The sequence below is a fragment of the Zalophus californianus genome, chromosome 10, assembly GCF_009762305.2.
Source record: "Zalophus californianus isolate mZalCal1 chromosome 10, mZalCal1.pri.v2, whole genome shotgun sequence".
NCBI lineage: Eukaryota > Metazoa > Chordata > Mammalia > Carnivora > Otariidae > Zalophus > Zalophus californianus.
Window position 1 is genome coordinate 905051 of NC_045604.1, and position 16928 is coordinate 921978.

At 55.2% G+C, this 16928-nt stretch overlaps 1 protein-coding gene across 1 annotated transcript in view; it reads right to left on the reverse strand.

Annotated features, from left to right (window-relative positions):
• KCNN3 (potassium calcium-activated channel subfamily N member 3) overlaps positions 1–16928 on the reverse strand; it is a 128390-nt gene that overhangs the window by 44515 nt on the left and 66947 nt on the right. Inside the window, exon 3 of the mRNA XM_027613344.2 lies at positions 7737–8155. Coding sequence (XP_027469145.1) covers positions 7737–8155 — 419 coding nt within the window. The remainder of the gene's footprint in view (positions 1–7736; positions 8156–16928) is intronic.

Genomic DNA, 16928 nt, shown 5'->3' on the forward strand with positions numbered 1-16928 from the left:
GCCCTAGTTTTATAATACAAAACTATCCAGCAAAGTCCCCCTTCAATGGTCTTCTCTTTCAAAACAAGTGAAGCTACTCTCATTTATTTATTAAAACATCCTCAGAATCCATACTTACTCCCCCATAAAATTCCTAATTTTGTGTTTTCTAGCATTATCTTGATTAAACTTATTAGAAGCTGATATCATTGGATGTATGAATTCTGTTTTTCACTTTATTAACTCCTGTCTTATAATCTGTTCTCCCGAGGTTTTGTTCTCCTAGTGAATTTCCATTTATTCTATTTATTTTCATGCTTCATTTTTTTAAATAAAAAACTTTGAGGATATTTTCCTGGGCATACAACTTTGGTCACACTGTGAGTTTGGATACACAGAGTCATCGTTGTAATTTTTAGAATAGTCTTTAATGGTGGTTTTGAACGATTCTTTTTTGGCCAAGTTGTAGCTTCAAAAGTTCCCCTAAAGTTTTCTTTTAATTGAATTTTTATGGCCTCGTGGTTAGAAAATATGTCTGAAGATTTTTTCTGGTATTTTGAAACGTGTGGCCAAGAAGTTGATTGATTTTTTGTAAATGTTCCATGAATGCTTAAGAAGAAGATGTATTATTTGTTTATGGGCTACAAAGTTCAATATTTATCAATTATTAAAACAGTTAATAATTCAGGTCTCAATCTCCTTGTTTATTTTTGCATAAAAGTTTACAGTTTGCTGTGTATGGTACTTTTATCCATATTAAATGGTCCTTCTAGACCATTTAATGTTTTTTGCTTTGAATTCAAGTTGGTTTAAAATGAGGACCTCTATTCAATTGCCCTTTGGTTTGTACTTCCCTAATAAATCTCTGTTATTCATTTATTTTTCTAGGTCTTTCCGCTGTAGGAACCTCTTCTGTAAACAGCATGAAATCAAATTTTGCTTTTAAATCCCATCCTAAGAGACATTGCCTTCTAACAGGGGAGGGAAACTCAATTATGTTGACTGTTATAAATTGTAAGTTTGTTTTTTCTCATCTTCTTTTATGCTTTCTGTGTTTTTCAGTTCTTCCTACTTCTTTTGTCTTTCTGTCTCTGACGTTGTGTGTGTGTGTCCCCCAGGGATGTGGAGAGTGCATGTTCTCGAGGTAGCGAAGAGTGGGGCTCGTGGCAGGGTTCTGGGGTCTCGGGTCTGCCACTCCCCAGCTCTGGGGCTTGGCATGCCGCTTTAACCTCTCCCTGCCTCAGCTTCCTCTGAGGGGGGGGTGGAGATAGCAGTGGCCCCCACACCTCACGGAGCTGGGGTGCAGGTTAAGTGAAATAATACTTGGCTGATGCTATTGCTATCCTATTGTCACACTTCAAAAACTCTACCTGTGGTTACCTTTAGGTTTAAAAAGTGATTTAAACTATATTTCTCTAATTATTAAAATTGGATGATAGGGCTTGTAACATTCTCTTCTACCCAAGATGGTGATTTTAGCATGCTTTTACTAATCCTTCTTAGCCTTCTCTCAACTTTTTAATCTGGGAGTTTGCAACTCTCTAATTGTTATGGAATCTTTTACCACACATCTACTCTCTCCAGAACCCACTTTTTGTTTGACATCAGAGTTTAGTTTTGCAGTCATGGTCAAATGTACCTGGATTTCACGTTTACCTGGCTTCAGTGCTGCCCACCTGTCTTTCTTTCACACCATTGCATTAAGACCTTAATTGTGATTCATTCCCCAAAATGTGCAGTTTGTTTACCTCCTGAGCCCACAAAACACCAAGGATGACTTTTGTTCTTGTTTCCCACAGGAATGACACTAATGTCTGCAGTTTAGCGTTCCTGAGGAAGTTCTATTCCGTGCTGCCCTTGTGTCCTAGGATTGCTTAACCTTTAGATTCAGGAAATTTTCCAGAAAAAGAGTTTATTAGGATATGTCTAGGTATGGCTTTGCATCCCTGTTATGCCTGAGAACAGCTGTTTCCATCTGCCTAATCTTAACACCCCCACCAGCCCTGGGCTGCCAGTTCTAGAAAAGTTTTCTTGGTGTATGTCTTTGATTATGCTGTTATCCAGATTATCCTGGTTTCTTCCTCAAAATAGCTCTAGTTCTCGGGCTTACCCTTGATTCTGGAGCCTCTCGTTCTGACCTACCTCCACCTCTCATCTCTATGTTCTGTTCCACATTCTGAAAGAACTTTTAAGTGCGTCCTCCACATTCCATGTTTTAAAAATTCAGTGCCTCCAATGTGAATCTTCTTTGTGCTAAAATAGTTTTCGTTTTCTGGAACTCTGTGCTTCTGTGAACCAAACACGTTCCCTTTCATGTCTGCTGCCTTGTCCCCGGGGCAGAAATCACAGCCTCCTGCACCATTAGGGAGCCTAAGAGCCTTCTTGGGTTGCTCTCCCTGCCCCACGGCTCTTGTGATGAAACATTCTCCTGCATCTACAATTACTCTCCTCTTTCTTAATTAGCCCGTCTGGTTCCAGGGCCTCAGGGAGGATCTCCCCCCCACCCCACGTTTCTGCCAGAAACTCACTGTGCCATTAGGGGTATCTCCCCAGACCTGCACCCCTTTGGCTCCCCCCTGTCCCCAGGGCTACTGACTTCCTCCTTCAGCTAGAGGGCAGGCTTCATCCAATGTGGTGGGTACTTTTTTTTTTTTAAGATTTTATTTATTTATGTGTTCATTTGAGAGAGCGAGAATGAGAGAGAGAGAGAGCACATGAGAGGGGGGAGGGTCAGAGGGAGAAGCAGACTCCCCGCCGAGCAGGGAGCCTGATGCAGGACTCGATCCCGGGACTCCAGGATCATGACCTGAGCCGAAGGCAGTCGCTCAATCAACTGAGCCACCCGGGCGCCCCCATGGCGGGTGCTTTCTTGTCCTCACTAACAGGTCCTCGGATACCCCAAAGCAGTGGTTTGCAAGCTTCTGAAACCATGTACTCCTATTAGTACAAAGACTTTGAGTATGTACCCTCTTCTGCTATATGTGTATTTATTACTAGTCGCACACATGTATTACTGCCTACTCGCTTATTAAATACTTAAAAGCTCCAGTTCTGTAGGCGCCTGGGGGGCTCAGTTGGTTGAGCATCTGACTCTTGATTTCGGCTCAGGCCATGATCCCAGGGTCGTGGGTTTGCCCCTCATCGAGCCCCTCCTGTGGCTCCAGGCTTAGTGGGGAATCTGCTTGTCTCCCCTCTCCCTCTGCCCTTCCCCCTGCTCACACACACACTCTCTCTCAAATGAATAGATAAATACATCTTTTTCTGGATTTAAATCTTAAGTTTTGTGATCACAGTCACTATGAAGAGAAGCTCTGATCGTGTCTCCCCATCGCCCCGGTGGGGCTCGGTGTGCGCTCCGCACCAGCGACTGTGCCTCCAACCAAAGGGGCCCGCCAACCACAGCCCTGCTCTCAGCTCTGCCCGGCCCACGAGGTCTCGGCCTGGGGGCTGTGTCAACCCCACACCGTGGGTCCTGCTGTAGATTGTGTCCCTACTCGGTTCTTGGAGCTGAGGTCCCCTGCCAGAGGCGGCAGGAGTTTGTGGAAAGGACATGCAGAGGAGGGGGCTGTTCTCACTTCCTGGCTTCTGGCTGGTGCCACCCGGACATGGGCAACGGGGGTGGAGGAAGGAGGCCTCTCCTGATCTCTTGCAGTGGGAAGGGTGGCTCTGAACAAGAGAAAGAAGGGGCCCGTAGCTGTTTTCCTTCAGTTCCAGGGGCAGGGCTTCTAGAACCCAGTTTCTCATGAAAATACGAATATGTAGAAATAGATGAAAATTCACACTGTCACCACCGAAGACCTGTTGACAGGCTGGCTGTGTGCAGAGCTTGGAGCCTCAGGAGGAATAGTCCAAAGGGATTCCGTTCAAGAGGCTGGAGGTGGTTTACAAAACCCGGCTTGGTTCACAAGACGGTTTGCTGCATCCATGCTCTGCGAGACCTCGGTGCCTCCCGCGGGGAAATAAACATTCCCCAGGAGCTGGCCTCTGCGGAGGGCGGGCCAGGAAAGCCCACTTATACAGCCTGCGGCCCGAACACAGGGCTCTCCACAGCCAGCCTGCTCGCACGACACGGTGTTTAATGAGGAGCTTCCTCCGATGGGCTCTGGGCGGCCGTGGGAGGCGGGCACGTAGCCAGGAGAATCCCAGAGAATGCGGAGGGCCACAACTGTCAGGCCCACAGCCGGTGATGTAAGGCCGCTCTGGGGTGTCCAAGGAAAACAAGCCTGTGTTGTCAGGGCCGTCCTGGCAACCGGGAGCTGCCCTCCCCGGAGCAGACAGCGCTGCGTGATTGCTAACTCCTTTTTCCTCGGAAGGGGGAAACGTGAAAAACCTTTACTGTCACATAAAAGCCAACCGAAGATATGAGAAATGCCTTTTACAATGCATCTCGCTGAAGAGGGGTCTCCATAGCAACTTCAGAAGTGTGTGTATACAACCAGATAAGTCCAGGCTGATGAAAGGCGCCCGGAATGTGGACGAGCTCCGCTCTGGGCATCAGCAGGCAGGAGTATTCTAGAACCTGTCACGTTCCCTCTCTGCCGACTGAGGTGCCAGACTCACCCTCTGGTCAGCTGAGCCACATCTTGCCTGGCCCTGCTGCTGCTGCCCCCCCAGCACGGCCCCGTGTCCAGTTTCCGTCCAGTCTGTGAATGGCTCCTGCGTCAAGGGCTCTTCCCCCCCTTCCCTAGTGCTGGGCGCTGGGAAAGGACAGTGATCATCTACGCTGGATTCTAAAAGAAACTGCTTGGTCACCGAAAGAGAAGTGCTTCCCTGAGCAGCAGAAAACACGCTTATTTATACATGTTTTCACAGCTCCGTAGGCCAGGCTCCTGAGAAAGAGTCTCACGCAGGAGCTTTATTGGGGCAGTTCTCAGCATCAGCCCCCGGGGGGAGCAGCGGGTAGGGCGGAGGGGAAGATGAAGGGCAGGCAGTCAGAGGGGGCCTCAGGGGACCCTTCAGGGCCCCTGGAGCTGGGAAGGCCCTGTGGGGACCATCCTGCAGGAGGCGAGGAGCCTGAGCCTTGACGCTCCTACACTGACCGGTCCTGGGTGCTCGTGGCCCCGGGGCAGGGCCCTTGACCTGGCCGAGGCCACTCCCTTCAGCCTGGGCAGTTCTGAAGAGCTGCTCCACGGCCACCACCAGCCCCAGCTGCGGGAAGGCGAGAGGTCCAGAGTGGGCACATGGGTGGCGCACAGCGGCTGTGTGTGAATTTACCATGAAGTCAGTGCCGAGGACAGTGATCAAGGGCAAGGGCACAAAGAGCAGGGGCCTGGGATCTAAGCACCAGCCTGAGCGGCCCTGAGACTCTCGGGCCGGGAGCCCCCAGGACAGTCCAGGCCACAGCGTCCTTGTGAGATTGAGCGTCAGCGTGGGGGCGGGGGGGGGGGGATGACACACATGCACCAAATTCACACTCTGGCTCCGTACTTCCTAGCCCTGCGACTCAGGGCGCTGCTTGCTGTCCGCTCCCACAGCTCCGACGTGGGGACGGTCGCAGCACCTCTACCACAGGCAACGGAGGGGACCCACAGAAGCATGTCACAGGACCGGCGGGGGAGCCGGGGAACGCAGGCGTCACCATGACGCACACCGAGGCTGTGATGTCCTCGGGTTCTATCTGGACAGAAACTGTTTGGTCGAAGGGCTTTCCATGCGAGTGGGGGCCGGCACGAGGCCTGGGATTTGCTCGTTGTTTCTCTGTGGCTTTCGTGGGACTGTGGCCGTGCGGCGGGCAGAGGGGAGCCAGCTGACCCAGCCTCAGCTCAGAAGCCTTGGCGGGCCCTTCAACACCAAATAAAAGGCAACAGAGTACTTTGCAAAGTATACACTTGGAAGCATGCTTATTTTCGGGTAAAAAATAGTCACCACTTTGTGTCAGGTTCAATAAACAATGAAACTCCCTTGCAGATGCTCTGCTCCGCGTTCAGCACAAGTGCTTGTCTGAACCATGCCAAGCGGGGTTGACATGAGGACGCGGAAGGTTTCAAACACCGGGAAGGGCTTTGCAAATTCAATCACAGTGGTTGGAAGACTCAGCTCCGATCACTTAGGAAGGAGAACAGGAAGGCAGGGGCCTACCTGTGGTAGGCACTGGCTGGTTCTCATTCTACGAAGCAGCCACATAATTCCCAAGAGTTACCAGAAGCTCTCCATTAAGACGGTTGATTCCCACCACCACTGTGCTGCAGTGGGCAGGCCCACACGCTGCCTCGTTTCTCTCCAACAACAAACCCTGGAAAGTAGGGATTACGACCCCAGCTTGCAGGTGACAGAACCGAGGCCCAGAGAGGTACAGTGGCAGGCACGATGTTGCTCAGCATGGAGTATGTCGAGGGATTTAGGGCTGGAACCCAAGCACCAGCTTTCCTGACTGCAGAGAGAGTGTCTGCTCCCGGGGAAAGGCTCAGGAAGCCCCTCCCCTGCCCAAGCAGATGCTGTGGTGCCAGCCGCCACAAGGCGGGGTTCTGAGGAGGTGGGCATCATGTGTCCCTGGGGCTTTGCCCACAAGAAATGTCTCCCCACCAGGCACTGGCTCGCAGGGACTGACACTGTCATGCTTAGGGGCCCTTGCGGCTGCAGAAGAAAGCTCTCTTGGTCTGACTGTGTGTCTGCTGGCCAAATATCCGCAAACAGAACATCTCCAAATAGGGGGGAAGTCTGGCTCGACGTACCCACGTGAGACGTTTTTAGCTAACTCTCCTCCACCCTTGTGTCTCTCGCTTTGTTTCTGCTGGGACACCGGTGCCTGGAAGATTGGCAACACAGCAGATTGAGGGGGACTGCCAGGTCCGTGCAAACTGCCCAGGGTGCTTGCCCGGGCCTCCCCACAACTCAAGTGAACTTCTCTTCTTTCCTTCTCAAGAGATCCTCATTTTAAAATAAGGACACTGAGGCCCAGAGAGGTTAAGTGACTTGCCAGAGGCCTCACAGCATCTTAGGGAGAGAATCCAGCTTTCTAACAGACATGTTCAGACTCCACATGGGAAATCGGATTAAAATGAATATCCAGGGCTGGAAAGGGACAGGAGTCCTCAAGGGCAGCTTGGGGGTGACGGCGGAGGAAGGTGGCCTTGTCCGGCCCTGAGCCTCAGGGAGGGCATGTGGGAGGGGCCGGCGCTCTGCGTTACAGGTGGGTCTCTAAGAGGCCGCATCCTCCTGCTTGCCCAGCACCAGCTCCTGAAATGGTGTTTCCCAAAGTCTGTTCCTGCCACACCGTGCTTCTCAAAACTTTAGGTGCATGCAAATCACCAGGTGAACTTGTTAACATGCAAATTCTACTTAGCAGCTCTGGGGTGACGCCTGAGGCTCCACATTCTAACGAGTCCCCAGCGATGCTGCTGCTGCTGGTGTGTGGCCCACACGGCGGGCAGCGAGGCATCAACAGTGTAATGAAAAGGGGTTTGGGGGTGAATACTTTTGAGAATATCTGGACTAAACAAAATTAAACCAGTTTCCTTACTGCAGGACTTCCCAAAGCCTTGATAATGCTAGTGAGCGTCGTTAACGTCCCAGAAGAAGCGATAATACAGAACTGCAAAGTGTCGTGGGTGAGAAAGGGCGAGGGAAGCAGGCACAGAACGCGTGCGCACACCGACTTACAGAGGAAACAGAACACGTCGTGCGCGCGGCTCCTCGCTTACCTGGCCCGCCCGGCCCCGCCCGGCTCCTCCCCCAGGCGCACCTGCCGGACCTCCGGGACGCACGTGTGCGCCTCCCCCCGTCCCCCAGCCGCCGGGAGCGCGCGCGCGCAGGCCTACCTTTCGCAGACACGGACGGTCCAGGCGGCGATGATCCACAGCGAGATGCTGAACACCAGCAGCACGGTGCCCGGGCAGATGGTCATGAGGGTCTTCATGACGAAGCGGGTGTTGAAGTTGATCTTGTTGAGCGCGCCGATGCTGCGAGACGAGGCGTCGGTGAAGAGCTTGCTGTGCAGCAGCATGACGCGCGCGATCAGGTACAGGCGCAGGAACATGGGGATGGACAGGATGATGTCCACGTCGGCCTCCGCCCGCGACGGCGTGTAGGAGAAGGCCAGGCGGGCCGTCCAGAAGAACTTGTACTCGCCGGGGATGGGGTGGATGGCGCACACCAGCATCTCCAGGCTGATGTGCAGGATGCGCTCGTACGTCATGGCGATCCGCCAGTCGTCCGCGCCGTTGTCGATCACGAAGAGCTGGCGGGAGCAGAGAGCCCGTTAGAGTGGCCGGGGCTCACCTCGGGGCCCCCAGGGGAGGCCTGGCCTGTGCGCTCGGGGCCCTGCTGGCCTCTCCAAACTGCTTCCCAGGCCCCCTTCCTGCCTGAAGGCGCCCCCGAGCTGGCTGTCCGGTGAGCAGGAGGAGGAGGTGCCGGTCCTGCTAAAACCGGCCCTGCGCCCCTGCCGGGCCCTGGCGCGGGGTGTGGAGGTGAACGGCGGTGCTTCCTACCGGAGCGACCCCGGGGCTGCGCAGCTTCTCTCCCTCTGCGGAGAAGGGGTCCGTGTGCCCCGGCCGCACTTTGGCCCCACACAAGGCAGCAGTGTCCACGGCGGGGGCCCTGGGTCAGGATCCCAACCCCAGTGCGAACTAGCTCTGTGATCTGGGTATGTTAGCCAACCTCTGTGTACCTCCAGCTACCCTCGCTGCCGGCCGGCTCTGTGAGGCTGCTCTGGGTCCGTGTGCACCGGGGTCAGAAGCCCGCCTGGCTGCCGGGAAGCCCTCCTGTGATTACCGTTAGCACCACGGGTAGCCGGGCTCAGGGCCGCCGGGCGACACTCGCCCTCCTTGCAGCTGAGACCCCTGCGACTGAAGGTGAGCACCTGCTGTGTGGCTGGCCCTGGCGGCTGCTGGGGCCCACAGAGGGGCCAGGCCTCGTCCTCAAGGAGGTCCCACCTGAGGAGTCGGGGCTGAACAAAGCAGCTCTGAGCTGTTCCACAAGGGGAACTAGGAGGCACTGTGGGTCCAATGGGGCTCAGTGGCTCTCATGAGGAAGGTGTGATCCCTAGCCAGGAGAAGGTACCCAGCCCAGCACGCCGCCAGGACTCCCCTCCCGCCGTCCCCAGTGCAGCTGAGCTGGGCGATGGCGGCGGGTGGTGGTCCAGACACAGCCTTCCACTATCTGCAGACACAGAAAAACCCTAAATGGTTGCTGGGTGGGTCCCCTCTGCTCCTAAATGCCACCGACAGGCCAAGCCATGGCAACGTGACTGCTGGCCAGACTCTTCAAACAGGAAACGAAAACTGTGCACCCTATAATAAAGAATCGCATCGGGTTACTATAGTAACCGGGTTCACTGTGGGCAGGAACCCAAGCGACGCGGAGTCACAGACCTCTCTGACTCCCCCACGGGGAGGGAGACTGTATGCCTTCCATGTTACAGGAGACAGCACATCACGGCGCCCAGCTTGGCAGGAAGGTGCTGGTCCCCGGGTGCTGACGCCCCCGCCGGTTTCGGTTCCCTGGTGTGGGAGGAGGGGGTGGGGGCAGTGAGCAGAAGTGGGTGAGCCCCACGGGGGTCGCCACATCCAGTTATTAGCTGTGTGCCCTTTGGCGGGTCACACGCTGCTCTGAGCCAGTTTCCACCTCTCTGTCAGCGAACTCTTCATCTTGAGCCTGCCCATCTCACAGGATTGGCGTTGGGATCCAGAAACACAGATAGTACAAGGAAGTGTGCTTTACCAACCACTCTAACGCTGGCCCTGGGGCACTCATAAACAGGGTGTCCGTGGGGCTTTGGGGGGCTGGGGCTCCAGGGCAGGGGCCTGTGGGGCTGCAGGGTGGCCCTTGTGTCCCACTGCTGTGTCCCACACGAGGACCCCCTAATGCCCACCGGAGCCACAGGGCGCCCCCGTGGCCCTCGCCTTGGGCGGCCCCCCACCCACCGCGTCCTCGCTCAGCTTCCTGCTTCCTGCGCGTCCCTCACACACTGCAGATCTCGGTGCATACTTTGCTTCTTGTCTGTCTGTCCCCCGGAATGCTAGAACCACTTGGAGAGTTCGTTGAAAATACCCGTACCTGGGCCCACGCAGACCAAGCCGATCAGAATCCCTGCGGCTGAGGTGCCAGCATTGGGATGTTTCTTCGAGCTCCCCAGCGGACTCTAAAGTGTCTCTGGACTGGGAGCCACCAGCACAGCCAGCCTCCTGAGCGACACGGGCCGCGTCCTCCCTGTTGCCTGTGGCGCCTCCAGTACGCGGCCCGGCCCGCACACAGAGCAGGTGCTGGGTGAACGCGTGTTTAGTGAACGGCACAGTGGCTTACTGTGGGGGCCCCCGTGGCTGAGTGCCCTCTTGGGGCTCAGTCTCCTCCTCTGAGGAGTGAGGGGCAGGTCAGACGGTCCCCAAGTTGCCGTCTCCTCTGAAGACACTCTGGCTTGGCACCTCCCACTTCCTGTGTGTTGGCGCGTGAGCTCTCCTGCGACAGGACCTACCCCTGGCGCGTCTCCTCTCTCTCCAGCGCCTGGGAGGGTAGCTGGCGCGCGGTGGGCAGGCACTGGCACTTTGGCGGCTAGAGGGCTGTGTAGCTGGACGTGTCACGTGAAAAAGAGGCCAGGGCCCCTTGCCGACCACCCAGGATGGGGATTCCTGTGGAAAACTCATTTCTAAGCCTGTGACCAACGAAGCACCTAACGGTCCACCTTAGCCACGGGCAAGGCACCCTCCGTTCCCAGGGGTGGTCCAATCTGGAATAAATAAACAAAGCCTTAGAAAGTTCTGGAGCTGCTCTGGAACCGGGATCTCAAGCAGTGCTGGGCCAGAGGGGTTAGGGGAAGGGGGAAGCAAGTCCAGCCAAGGACCGTCCTCCCCTGCGGTGTGGTCCCAGCCATGCAGCCCCGGCTCTGGAGCAGCCCATTTGAGGATGGTGCAGGCACGCCAACGGGATGTGGGGGCCTGGCCTGGGGCACGGGGTGCCAGGGAGCCCTCAAGAGCTCGGCTCTGGGCAGTCACGGAGCAGACGCCTCGGAGGCCCAGGCAGACCAGCGAGTTTCCTCCTACCGCGGCCCCTCAAACGCTGGCTTGCCCACGTAGGGAAGGCACATCCCATTGTCCCCGTTGCTGGGAGTTTCCACCTCCTAAGCCTACAAGAGTGATCTCAGCCATTTGGGTCTGGCCAGGCTGAAGGAGCAGGGCCCAGTGGCAGGCCACGGGCCCGGGCCTCTCCTGCCTCGGACAAGGCCCTGACCTGAGCTGACTCCACACCTGGTCCTTCTGCCACTCAACTGGCGGTTCTGAGAACCTGGAGGATTTTCACCCTGTGAGCATCACCCTGAGAGCTTCAGGGGGGAGATTTAATGTGACAGAACAATCCCACACTTCCCTTCACGGAGCTCGTAATTAAAGAGAAAGGAGAACCAAGGCAACTCAACTCAGCTCCGTTCAACAGAACAGTTGTTAAGAACCGACTACTGATGCTCCTCGACTTACAATGGGGTTCCTAACCACCAAACATGGCAGCTTAGCCTGGCCGACCCTAACCAAGCTCACAGCACTGGTGCTATGCCTCGCATCACGTCTGAACGCCGCACTGGAAGTGACAAGCCGATGGCCGTGTGGGGACAGAGCGCCCGTCAGCGTGTCCACGGCTGGCCCCACAGCCGCTGCCACGCATCATGAGGGAGGACCGTCTCACATGTCCCCCACCCAGGAAAAGACCCATAGAATGAGTGCGTATCACTGTCACGGCACCATGAAGTCAAAGAGTGTGAGTCAGACCATCGTAAGTCGGGGCCCAGGTGCAGCCCAGGAGATTTGCTAAGGAAGTACATCTTCCATGCTCTCCCCCACAGAGAAGGCAACGATGCAGGGGACGGATGTGCCCACGAACTGGACTGTGGCGGTCATTCCACAGTGTAGACTTGGCATGTACACAGTTTTATTTGTATACTATATACAGTTATTCCTCAATAAGAAAGAGCCAAGTAGGTGAGAACACGGTCGCGACGTTAATACGAATCCGACACATATCCAGGAATCAGCTTGTGACCTCCAGTAGCTCTAGCACGAGAGGCGCGTCTGGGAAGCTTCTGGGGCGAGGCAGGGCCTGGGAGGCCTGTCCCACACACGTGTGTGGCCGCTTGTGCAAGTGACCCCCCCGTTTGCTCGCTTCTTCACACGGTGCTTTGCCTCTCCTCCCAGCATGAGCTGTTGTCCGTCTCCCAGCCCCTGGAATCTGAACTCGGCCGTGTGCCTTGCTCCAGCCAGGGGGGTGTAGCAGGGGTCGGGAAGGGTCCGCACAGCGGGGCCTGCACTGGACACCCCATCTTCCCGGTCACCCCGCCAGCAGGCAGCACTGGCTGCCTGGTCCCAGGGAAGACCAGGCCAGACTGCCGACCCCCACAACCATGAGGGGACGAGGGTTGTTTGAAGACATTAATTTGGGGGGTGCCTTCTTATGCAACAAAAGTAACCCATAACAAACCTCGCTCACGCACTTATGGAACCCATGTGTCAGAAGAGTCGGGTGATTTGCCTGCTGGGCCCCACGTTCTCCTGCCACTCCCGCGCAGCTCCCCAGTCCAGCCGGGTCAGCCTGGCTCCGTAACCGAGCAACCATCCGGGGAGGGACCATGACAAGGGCACGCCAGCTTCCCCAGCCTGGGGACACCTCATTTCATAGATCTGAGAATAACTCAAGGCCTTTAAAAAGCGATTTTGCAAGCGGTTTACTTATTTTGCATGCTAAGTGCTCCTCACATGTGAGGAAGTCAGCCGGTAGACAGGCTCAAAGAACAAAGGCTAAACAATTTGTCGGGTGTGGAGGGGGGAAACTGCAGGGAGTTTGGGAGCAGTGAGTCTTGCTGGCAAATTCGGGGGGCAAATTGATTTAGCTGGCAACGAGCAAAGAGGTCAGTGTGAGCATTCTTTCGTTGAACAGCCAATTAGAGGTATAAAAAAAGCCCCAATTTCCCTTATTTATGAATTCTCCAGAAACCCTCGCATCGGAGCTGAGGCGCATGGCGCGGAGCGCAGCTCCTTCCACCCAGGCCTTGCCTCAGTCAGACCAGCCTGCGCCGCTCCCAGAACAAGCCCCCAAGGGCCGTCTGGTCCCCTCAGGACAGGTGCACGCACGCAGCACCTCGAGCCCACACGGGGGCGAGGCCGGGACAGGTGGGCAGGGGCCCACCCTGGAGCCTCCCCAGTCACCCCGAGAGCAGAACGCCTGCCTTTCTCTTGGAGGAACACAGGAAACCAGCCTTTTTTTTTTTTTTTTCCTTTTAGGCTAAATAAGTTTGGAGTTGATTCATTGGATTCACCAGCTTCCCTGTTCTATTTTGAAAGCCTGAGGTCTTTCGGGTTCTTTATATAAGCAACATCTTTCATCAGAATGTTCTCAGCTGTTAGGGGCGATCCTGCTTAGACATTTTCTGACTAACCTGAAAAACTTTAATTCTCGGGCAACTATGAATTTTTTTTAAATTAAGGGAGAGGAAGTGGAAAAGACCTCTTGTGTTCTCTACTGTTCTCTCTGTGAGAGAAAAACTCCGGGGAAGATTTTCATCATTTAAAAAAATAGATGCAGGAAAAAAAGCGAAAGAAAAAAATTAAAGATTTTGTTAAAATCCAGTAATTATATATAAAATATATATATTTTAAATGCTGGAGCGTATATTATGCATGTACACCATGACTATGGGGGTTTCCATGGAAACATCACAAGTCCTGTAATAGCTAATTAGGTTTCCCCAAGGACAAGAGCTGATTGCCAGGGATGAAATGCCTGTCTGGGTTTGCAGTGATGGTTAACATAAAATTTCCAGGTAGTGAAGGTGCCATGGGGCCCGCTGAAGAAAGGGAGGAAGGGGGGAAACCAGAGATATACAAAACGTACCTCTGAATGAGGCCAGCAAGTACGTGGGCTGTCGAGGAAGTCTACGATGCCACCGAGACGCTCAGCGGGCTGGGGGTGCGCTAGCCAACTCTGTGTCTTTCCAAGAAACCCTCCCCATCGGAAAGTGCTGTGCCCTGTGCCCCGCGGGGGCTCCCGGCCCGGCAGAGTCTCCCCGCGGGCTCCCATGGAGTGCATGAGAGCCACGGGGGCACCTCTGAGCCTGAGGTTGGTTCGGGACTGCCGGGGAGCAGTGGTGACCATAAACCCTTTGGTCAGAATGAAAGTCAGTGATGGCGTTTGAGAAAGCAAGTATGTTTCACGCACAAAACAGGAATGCTTTGATCCCCGGCCATGACACTGCTGGGGATGAGCATTTTGCCACTGACTGTCCACGTGTGGGCAAGTCCCTGTCCCTCTCTGGTCCTCAGATTCCTCATCTGGAACGTGGCGGGGGGGGGAGTCTGTTTGTGACTTTCTGTTTTCTCCTAGCTATGGAACCATTTCTTCTAGTGAGACTTTTCATAGAAACCCAAAATGGGGAACAGATAAATTCAGAGCTGTTCCAATCAAAAGGGTAGAGAAAAGCACTGAGAGACCAACCGTTCACCAGCCCCTCCAGCCTAGCTCTCCGTGGCAGCCCCATACGCCTCTGACAACATGTCTGTTGGAAATCCATTGGCAGGACCAGCTGGCCTCCAGTCGCAATGAGGCATAAGGCCTCGTGCTGGACATCAAGGTGCTTTGGGTCTAGGTCAAGAAATGCTGATGCTTGGGCATGAAACTTTACCCACATCAGTTCGTTGGTTCATTCATTCATTCATTCATTCGCTCGATTGTTCATTCAATGTGGGTTGAGTCCCTATTATGTGACAGCCTCATGCTAAGCTCTAGGGATACAGCAGGAACAAGGAGACAAGTCCTCTTTCCTTAGGGCGTTCACATTCTAGTGGAGAAAAAATAGATAATAAACAGGTAAACGTTGAACTTCAGGGTGCCGTGTCTGGTCGGAGGAGACGAGGACACGGGGCGGAGGCCACGAGGGCAGCTCAGGGCAGGAGCGCCGTGCCAGGCAGGCCACCCAGGCAGCTCCCTGAGGAGCACACCTGGGGAAAGTGAGCCTCTGCAAGGACACGCGTCCCAGGCCAGGACAGCAGGTGCAGAGGCCCCCGGCACGGTGGGGCTGGGAGAGTTTGAGAGGAGAAAGAAAGAAGGCCAGCGTGGGAAATAAGCCAGGGCAGCAGCAGATGGGGGCCCAGAAGCCATGGGGGGAGCTGCATCCAGGGGCAGGGAGGCCACCAGCCCACGCCCACCAGGGCCACGGACACGTCGTCACCACTCCCCGGAGACGGACTGCCCGTGGGTCGAGTCCGTGTCTCTGTTAGTCAGCCCCGGGGACTGGAGTCCCCGACCAGAGCAGCTGCACAGCCAGGCTGCGGCCAGCACCCCTCCCCCACACGTGGCAGAGGCTGAGAGGACACTGCTCTCGCTTGGCTCTTCTATGGCAGTCCTATATCCGCTTGGGCCACTCTTAAGACTTCATTTAACCTTAATTACCTCCTGAAGACCCCATCTCCAAATACAGTGATGTGGGTTAGCGCTTCAACATGTGGATTTGGGGGCACAGGATGCAGCCCACAGTAATGCTCCTGTGTGTTCACATTACCCAGAAGCCCAACCACAGGCTAAGACAGGTGATTCTGCACAGGCCATCTTACCACAACCTCGCAATCCCCTGTAAGGAAGCAATAACATGCCCATAGAGCAGAGGGAGAAACTAAAGCCCACGGAGGCGAAACCAGTCCGCCAGGGCCCTCCCCTGTCACCTGCCAACCTGCCAGGCAGAACCCTCCAGGTTAGGGACCAGCTAGTTTGGGTTCTACTTTGTTTCTCATAAAGAAAGTTCAAGGCCACTTCTTTAAGAAGAATCTTCCCTGAGCACAGAATCAATACACAATTACAATAGGCTGGCGTCTGCGGCACTCTGGGAGCCCCACATGGTGATTAGCAGTCCAGACTGGTCTCCCTTTGTGGAGCTAAGACAGGTGCTTTCATTTCCACAAGACACGCTCCTGTCACCTTCCCTGATCACATGCAGCCCCTCCAGTGCCTGGATCTGATGGCGGAGCCCCCATCGGGAAGAGATCATCTTTGTTAGGAGCCCCCCCCCCCAGCATGTTTGCTAATGAAGAGGATTCCTTTTGGGCACAGCTGGGGTGGTTCGGAGCAGACCTACACTGGGGCTTCCGTTACCTGCCCCCAAAATGAACAGGAGAGCTGGAGGCTGGGCGGTCAGGAGGAGCACCTGGGGCCAGGAGGGAGGACAGAGCCCACTCACGATGAGTTCACAGCCACGTTGTTGGTTGTACCACCAGCAACGTCACCCCTGCCCTTGCTCCTGAGCCACAGACAAGGCCTTGATCATGGGGGAAGGGCTTGGGAGGTGGCCGGTGCCCACAGAGGTCCCCAGAAGCAGGACAGCCTGCAGAATTCAGCAGGGGCAGCAGTCTGGTACCAGAGGAGCTGCCAAGAGAGGCACGAAAGTCCCCAAGGGTCCCCAGAGACCTTCAGAGAGACACCGGGTACGTCCTTGTGTGGGGTGGGAGTTTGTGCTCAATGCTACTTGAAGCAAGAGCAAGGGGGCCCATCCTTGGGTTAGAGTGGCCACAGCCTGGTATCATCCATCTTCACTGCTGTTAGAGCAAATGATGGAAAATGCAAACCAGACCGAGCCACTTTCCTTCCGAGAGAGCCTTTGGGTGGCCCCCTGGAGCGGTCAGAATCCAATCCAACCTCCCAGTTGTACTTGGCAAAGGAGCTTTCCCCACGCGGCCCAGCTGCCACCCTGGCATCTTGTTCCAGCCACCCCGAGTCACTCACGGTCCCAGAACTCATGTCCCTCTGAGTTCTGTACCAACATTTCCCTCGTGTCAATGTCCTCCCCAGGGAGCTCCTCTCACCCCTGAGGACCCAGATCAAGTCTCTCCTTCCACAGGCAGAGTCGGGTGCCCTCCCTGGGACTCCCCCAGACCCATGCCGCCGCAGCGCCAGTCCTCAGATAGCAGCCGGGGAAGATCTGGAGTGCTAGCCCCCCTTCGGGGGATGTGGGGAGGGAGCAGCGGGGTGCTGGCCATCTCCATCACCCA